Consider the following 8,331-nt stretch of genomic DNA (forward strand, 5'->3'; position numbering starts at 1 on the left):
CTGACTTTTGTGATGATAGAGGAGTCATTATTAACATGAACAAACTGGAGTCTATCTGACAGATATGACTTAAACCAGCTTAGTGCGGTTCCTTTGATGCCGACCATATGTTCTAGTCTCTGTAATAAAATCTTATGATCGATGGTGTCAATGCAGGACTAAGATCTAGTAGGACAAGTATAGAGACAAGTCCATTGTCTGAGGCTATGAGGAGATCATTGGTAACCTTAACCAGAGCTGTTTCTGTGCTATGATGGACTCTAAAACCTGACTGAAAATCTTCAAACAAACCATTCTTGTGCAAATAATCACATAATTGGTTTGCAACAACCTTCTCAAGGATTTTGGAAATAAAGGGGAGGTTGGATATAGGTCTATAATTGGCTAAAACATCAGGATCCAGAGTAGGCTTTTTAAGTAGAGGTTTAATTACTGCAACTTTAAAAGCCTGCGGTACATAACCAGTTGATAAAGATAAGTTAATCAGACTTAATATAGAGGTGTCGAGTAAAGGAAAAACTTCTTTGAAGAGCCTTGTTGGAATGAGGTCTAGAAGACAAGTCGATGGTTTAGATGACGAAACTGTTGAAGTGAGCTCAGGGAGATGTACAGGAGAGAAACAGTCAAAATGTAAGCCAGTTACAGTGGACTCTGAGGCTGCTGAACTGGACAGTGCATCTGAACCAGCTGTGGGGTGGAGATGGTGGATTTTTTCTCTAACAGAGACAATTTTATTTGTAAAGAAGCTCATAAAGTCATTACAACTGAGGGCTAAAGGTATAGATGGGTCAACAGAGCTGTGGCTGTCTGTCAGCCTGGCTACAGTGCTGAACAGAAACCTGGGATTATTCTTGTTTTCTTCTATCAATGATGAATAATAGGATGTTCTGGCTTTACAGAGGCTTTTTTTATACGCCAATAGGCTGTCTTTCCAAGCCTTTAAAGATTCATCCAGGTTAGTAGAACGCCACCTTCTTTCTAGTTTCCTTGAGTTTTGCTTTAAAGCTCGTGTTTCTGAGTTGTACCATGGAGCTAGCCTTCTCTGACTCACTACCTTCTTCCTCAGAGGGGCCACAGTATCTAGAGTTGCACGCAGTGAGGCTACAGTCCTGTCAACAAAATCACCTGTGTGGCTGTGAAGTTAAGAGAGCTGTTCCCTACTGCATTGATACATGGCAGTGGGCTAAGTTGATGTGAACACAGGTTGATCAGCTGCTGCTGACCTCAGTTCAGTCTGTAATCAGAGGAGAATCAGAGGATTCACGTCTGTTTAGTCTGTTCCCTCTCTGACACTACAGACATCAGCACAGAAACAAAACACTGAGGACGTGAACAAACAGTGAGAACTCAGTCACACTGTTCAGAACAAACATGGTGGAGCAGCTTCAATGTTCCAACGTCACCAAACAACTGCACAATGTCACATTTACAGGAGGAGGGAAAATATTTCTCTGTGTCCACATCTTTAAAGAAGAACTTGTGTCACTGTTGAGAACTTGAGGAGGACGAGTGCTCGGCCTCAGTCTACCACCGGTGTTACAGCCCATTCTGTGAGCCGTCAGATTCTGTGACCTGCAGCAACAACCAGTTCACCTTCAGGTAACGTTCAGAGCCTCCTGCTGGAAAACACCACAGATTTATTCAGCTGATCTTCACTGAATGAGGAAGTAGAATTCATCTGATTTTCACATCAACCCCCCGGGGAGGAGCAGACTGAGTGAGGACGGGGTTAATGAAGGTCACAGAGCAGAGATCAAACCTGTGCTCACAGTCCTACAACCCTTCAGCTCAGCACAACGTCCACGGTTTAGGTCTGATAGTTGATGAACAGAGTTTCTCTGAGTGTCAGTGTCAGTCTGCTCTGGTAACTGCTCCTGAACCACAGTCACATGACCACTTGTGTTATTCATGTGATTAGAAGAAGCTCCATTCTTCAAGATCAAGTCTGACCTTTTGTTGTGTTCACACACAATCAACTAGATATGACATGAAGGACACCTGGAGCGCTTTGAGTTCACAGTGCACAGGTTAAGAGAAGCACAACGTGGACTTGAAGAGAACAGAAGTGAGAGCAGCTCAGTTCAGGTAACAGGGACCAGACTGATCTGCCAACAAAACCCCTACAGCCAACCTCCCCTGGAGCTCAGCTTTCAGAGCAGGCTCCTCTGCCTCTGCTGCCAGCTCTGTGTATCTGAGCTGTTTCCTCTCAGAGGCCGTTTCTCCTGCGTCCTCCCATGGTACTGTCAGCTCCACAACATACACAAGCTGCTGTGTTTCTGACCACAACACAACATCTGCTCTCAGATCAGTGGCAGCTGTCTCCTGAGGAACTAGGAGCTGTTTTCCTGGATCTCCTCTGATTGGCCAGTCCCTCCCTGCCTTCAGCTGCATCACGCCTGTTCAAAGCTGCTTCCTGAGTCCTTCACCCTCACCAACAAATCAAATCCATCTTGTCTCCTTCTGCCTCCAGTGAGTTCACCTCTGAGCTCTGACTCTCAGTGGCTGCTGGGAGACACCTCAGCACCTGCTGATGTCTCCAGGTGTGTGGGCCTGGAGACAGGCTTGTTTTAGCCCCTGATAGAAGGAGCCACATGAAGCTCCACCTGAACATAGAGGACATGTTGGCTCCTCAGCTGTTTATTCACTATGATGTTGGGGAGGTGGGAGCTGCTCATAAATTGCTCCCAGCATCAATCTAATCCTTCCTGCCTCCATGTCCCAGCTGAGTTTCCTCTTGTCTCCACTTTCCCGCCTCAGCCACTGGCCCTGCTTTGATCTGGTTTGTGTTGCAGTCTGAAGGTCTGTGGCTTCCCATGATGCTGCAGTGCTGACATCAACACACAACAACAGCTGCAACATTTGTTGGTTGCAGAGAGCTGCAGCTTTGCTGGTGTTCAGATCAGCAGCAGCAGCAGAAGATCTGTGAGCCTGTTGCAGTTTGATTCTCTTCAACTTTCTGATTTTAACATCAAACTCTGTCAATTCTCTGCTGCTCTGAATCACAAACACTGTGACTGCTCTCATCCAGGGGCCGAGTGGGACCCTTCATTTTACCTGGAGATCACCAGTCCCAGCTGTTAATAACACACAAAGACAAACAGCAGCTAACACAAGCACAGGGCTGCTGCCCAACAACTAGCAGCTAGCTATACTAGCCACATTTAATATGAGCTGAGCTAGCAGCTAGCTACAACGCCCCTGCTTAGCATTTCAGCTGCCGGCTCTTTACTGGATGTTGAATCTCTCTGTGATTGTGGAACATTTCTCTGCTTCCTCCTCCAGTATTTGTTCTTCTTCATTCTTCTCTGCTCCACCTTTCTCCTTCTCTTTCTGCTGCTGCTTCAAACCAATGTGAACAGTGAACACACACGTTCCCTGATAACACCAACACGTCTCTGATGACTCTGTACCAGCCCCACTTCACAGCTCTTATTGGTCAGCAGCTGACCAATCACAGTTCAAGGCACACCAGGCCCCCCCTACTGCAAATATAGACTTGGTAGCGTCTGACGTGCTGGGAGAGACAAGAGGCTGCGAGGCTCAGTTCAGGCTGCAGGATGGTGCAGCGAGGTAGACCACTTTTATATAACACAATATTATTAGTCTACACAATAATCAGTCCGGTCCCGGCCCCCAAACGGCCCCCGGGGATTCTCCTGACCCTCCCCATCACCACTCTGCTCCTGGTCTCATCTTCCTTCTTTCTCTTCATTGGCTGATTTTTTAAATCCTCACACAGAAATCCTGAAAATGAACCAACCAATGAAAAACTTGAACTTCACACATTTGAACTGAATATAAAACTACAACAGCTCCAGTCAGTGAACTGACCTCAGAGTCTCCAGTCTACAGTTTGGACTCTCCAGTCCAGCACACAGCTGCTTCACTCCTGAATCCCTCAGGTTGTTTCCTCTCAGGTCCAGGAGTCTCAGATGGGAGGGGTTGGACTTCAGAGCTGAGGACACGACTTCACAGTGACTCTCTGAGAGTCGACAACCAACAAGTCTGTGATGAGAGAAAATATAAAATGTGTTAGAATAAAATCAGACAGTTTGTAATAAAAGACACTGAAGTTAAAATGCATCTGATGAGAAAAGATGATGATGTGATGAACATCTGCTCTTCACATCTGTGGCTCAGCTCATCTGATCTGATTGTGTTTGACATGAAACAATAATTCTCATCACTGTCTCTCAGACCTGCAGAGTTTCATGGGAATCTTTGTTGTGCAGATGAAGGAGGGAAAATGATGTTACATTTCTGCTTCCATCATATGATTTGATCCAGAGTCAGAATCTTGTTCAGAAAAACAGTTTTATTCTCCAGTGTTTTTAAACTGACTCCAGATTGCTTGGCTCTGCTGCCTCTCTGTAGAAGTCAACACACACCACTGCATAAAACACATCTGGCTCATTGTGGTGAATCAGTGGCAGCGCCCACGTTGATCCATGAACAAACTGTCCTCAGTAAAACACTAGTGATCAACACTTAGTGGACTCTACAGTTACAACCTGGAAGTGTGTGTGTGTGTGTGTGTGTGTGTGTGTGTGTGTGCAGCTCTACAGTGAAATAAGATTTTCCTCATTTGAAACTGTAAACCAATAGAAAATCAATATGTGGCATCATTGTTGATGTGGTGGCGGCCTGTCACAGATAAATCAGTGTGTGGGAAACACTGAGGTCTAATCTACAGATACTGAGCCCACACATGTCTTAATGTCCGGTGGGAACATTTCCACACCGTGGCATCCCTACTCCAGAACATTTCTCCTGAGGTCAACTCAGTCAACAGTTCAATCTAATCTCTGTTTGCTGCCTGGTTTTCACAGAAGGTCCTCACAGAAACATGACACTGAGCTCTGGTGTGTAGAAGAAGACTGAATCCTCCCATTCTGCTCTGATAGATTCACACCTGTGTTCTTGGCTGAAGCTGAACATTTCCTGATACGACTCTCCTCTACAGCAACAAGAGAGAAAACACCTGGGACTTTCTGTCTCATTCAACACAATCTATGGAAAGACTTTAAAGCTCCACCATGACACTTGAAAAAACACAAGTTCATTCTTCAATGATCATGATCATGAACCATTATCCCATCAGTGTTTGTTGTTACCACAGTGGCTGCTGTTCAGCTCCACTTTTAAAGCAGCTTTCATTGGAGCCCACTGTTTTTGTCTCCTGTGATTTAAAGGGGGGGAGGCGTCCCCTAACATCCTCCATGCTCATCATGACTTCAGTCATCTTTGGACAATGATTCAGGTCTTATACAAACTTTACTAAACACCTGCTAGAACCTGCTCATTTGAGCTTCACTGCATATGCTGTTCACTGTTGACTGTTGTCATAGAAACCTCTCTTCCTCAGAAAAACCTGCTGCCTACATCACCCACAATGCACCTCAACCACCAACCCTCAGCTGTTAAGGCTGAGGTGTGTTATGCAGCAGATATGAGGGGGTGCTACAGAGGTATGGTGTCGTCTTCAGCCTCCGCCCACAATGACTCAAGTGACATCACCTGAAGACATTTATCAGACTGCACAGCTGGAGACACAAAAGGTTTAATACTACTGCTTTCTCATATGCAGGTGTCCTCCCCAACACCTGGAAACACCTGGAAACACTCTGAGGTGTAAGATCAGTGGAGCTGCTTTAATTAGTTTGATCTGGTTTGAATTAAACCAAAAAGACTCAAAACAACACAGAACATTAACAAATCAATGAAGCATCCAACAATTATTACAAATAAACAAAACAAGTGTTTTTATGAACTTAACAGCAACAATCACAACCAACTGAAACATCTACATCTTGGTGCTCACAGCATTTACAACACCTCCAGAAAAAAACACAACTGAACCTTTAAATATATTGATCATGTCTGGACTCACCGAGCCTTCCTGCAGTTCCTCACAGCTGGGATCAGTCTCCGTCGTCCCTCCTCTGATGTGTTGTACTTCTCCAGATCCAACTCATCCAGAACCTCCTCTGACATCTGCAGCATGTAGGCCAGAGCTGAGCAGTGGATCTCAGAGAGTCTCTGCTCTGATCTGGTCTCTGACTTCAGGAACTCTTGGATCTCCTGATGAACTGAGTGGTCCTTTATCTCCATCAGACAGTGGAAGATGTTGATGCTTCTGTCAGGAGAGATTTCAGAAGTGTTCACCCTCTTCAGGTTGTTGATGGCTCTCTGGATGGTTTCTGGACTGTTCTCTGTCTGACCCAGCAGACCTCCTAAGAGTCTCTGGTTGGACTCCAGAGAGAGGCCATGAAGGAAGCGAACAAACAGGTCCAGGTGACCATTTTTACTTCTGAGGGATTTCACCATGGCTGCCCTCAGGAAGACATCCAGAGATGGATGAAGGTTTCCAAACATCCCAGAAACCTTCTTAAACAAAGACTTTGAGGTTGAGTCTCTGTGTTTGTAGTCTTGTCCCAGGAAGTTCTTCAGGATCTTTCTCTTCCTGTTGGTGTAACAGTGGAACATGTAGACTGCAGCCAGAAACTCCTGAATGCTCAGATGAACAAAGCAGTAGACTGTTTTCTGGAAGATCACACTCTCTCTTTTGAAGATCTCAGTACAGAGTCCTGAGTACACCGAGGCCTCTGTGACATCCAGACCACACTGCTCCAGGTCTTCTTGGTAGAACATGATGTTTCCTTTCTCCAGATGTTTCAACGCCAGCCTCCCCAGCTTCAGAAGAACTTCCCTGTCAGCCTCCATCAGCTCCTGTGGACTCGTATCATGTCCCTCATCGTACTTGAGCTTCTTCCTCTTTGTCTGAACCAGCAGGAAGTGTGAGAACAGGTCAGTCAGGGTCTGGGGCAGCTCTCCTCTCTGCTCTGTAGTCAACATGTGCTCCAGAACTGTAGCAGTGATCCAGCAGAAGACTGGGACTTGACACATGATGTGGAGGCTCCTGGACTTCTTGATGTGTGAGATGGTTCTGTTGGACAGCTCTTCATCACTGGATCTCCTCCTGAAGTACTCCTCCTTCTGGGCGTCAGTGAAGCCTCGTACCTCTGTTACCCTGTCAACACATGTAGGAGGGATCTGATTGGCTGCTGCAGGTCTGGAAGTGATCCAGACCAGAGCCGAGGGAAGCAGGTTCCCCTGGATGAGGTTTGTCAGCAGCAGGTTGACTGATGACGTCTGTGTGACATCAGACACAACCTCCCTGTTGGTGAAATCCAGTGAAAGTCTGCTTTCATCCAGGCCGTCCAAGATGAGCAGAACTTTACAGACAGCCAGCTGCTCTGCTGTGACCTTCTGTAATGTTGGATGGAAAACATGGAGCAGCCTGAGAAGACTGTACTGCTGCTCTCTGATCAGGTTCAGCTCCCTGAACGAAAGCAGAACCAGCAGACTGACATCTTGGTTCTCCAAGCCCTCTGCCCAGTCCAGACTGAACTTCTGCACTGAGAAGGTTTTTCCAATGCCAGCGACGCCGTTGGTCAGAACCACTCTGATGGGTCTCTGTTGCTCAGGTAAGGCTTTAAAGATGTGGTGGCACTTGATTGGAGCGTCATGGAGGGTCTTCATCTTGGAAGCTGTCTCCAGCTGCCTCACCTCATGTTGGGTATTAACCTCTTCACTCTGTCCCTCTGTGATGTAGAGCTCAGTGTAGATCCTGTTGAGGAGGGTTCCACTTCCTGTTCCATCACTTCCTTCAGTCACACGTTCACATCTGCTCCTCAGACTGATCTTATGTTGATCTAAAACCTCCTGCAGACCACTATCTGCTGAAAGAGAAGAGACAATGGTAGAGACTGGATCCTTCAGGACGTCCTGACACAGAGCACAGTAGGACAGCTGCTCCTCCACAGAGACACCACTCCTCTTCCTCCCTCTGTGAAGACATGTCTTCATCACTAACATGTCACAGTCAAATATGTCTAATAACTGAATCATCTTCAGCTCAGTTTACAGTAGAAACTGTCTCTTACTGTGAGTCTGGGGGTCCAGGTTCAGGACTGAAGACCAGAGGAAGATCTTTGGACCAGTCACTCTTCATAGACAGACAGCTGGATCCTGGAGACTCTGCTCTCAGTCTGTGGTTCTGACCTCTGCAAACACAAACATGTTTTTATTCATATCACATCGATCACTGATCAATTCTCTGATGACAATTTTTCTCTTAATTAATCACGGCTGTTTTTTTGGCGTCAGTCCAATATGATGCAAGAACGCTATAAGAGATAAAAGGCTGCAATGTAAGAAAACAAGGCATTTGTCCGCATTAGTATGTCCACTGAAAGTACCTGATTTGCCACTAACAGGTTCAGATTATTAATATATGTGTCTGACAATATTATGGACAGGGTTCCTACT

The 8,331-nt window shown here is 46.0% G+C and overlaps 1 protein-coding gene across 1 annotated transcript; it reads right to left on the reverse strand.

Annotated features, from left to right (window-relative positions):
• Positions 1-3,131: 3,131 nt before the first annotated feature.
• Positions 3,132-8,112, reverse strand: LOC139609637 (protein NLRC3-like). The gene is made up of 4 exons (XM_071464508.1): positions 7,947-8,112; positions 5,891-7,849; positions 3,832-4,005; positions 3,132-3,744 (listed from the first exon to the last, which is right to left on the reverse strand). Exons 1-4 carry the CDS (start codon positions 8,012-8,014, stop codon positions 3,732-3,734), a joined length of 2,214 nt encoding a protein of 737 aa, XP_071320609.1. The 5' UTR covers positions 8,015-8,112; the 3' UTR covers positions 3,132-3,731.
• Positions 8,113-8,331: the final 219 nt, after the last annotated feature.

Source organism: Trachinotus anak, unplaced genomic scaffold (genome assembly GCF_046630095.1).
Source record: "Trachinotus anak isolate AG129_WGS33_773 ecotype Australia unplaced genomic scaffold, CSIRO_AGI_Tana_v1 ptg000026l, whole genome shotgun sequence".
NCBI lineage: Eukaryota > Metazoa > Chordata > Actinopteri > Carangiformes > Carangidae > Trachinotus > Trachinotus anak.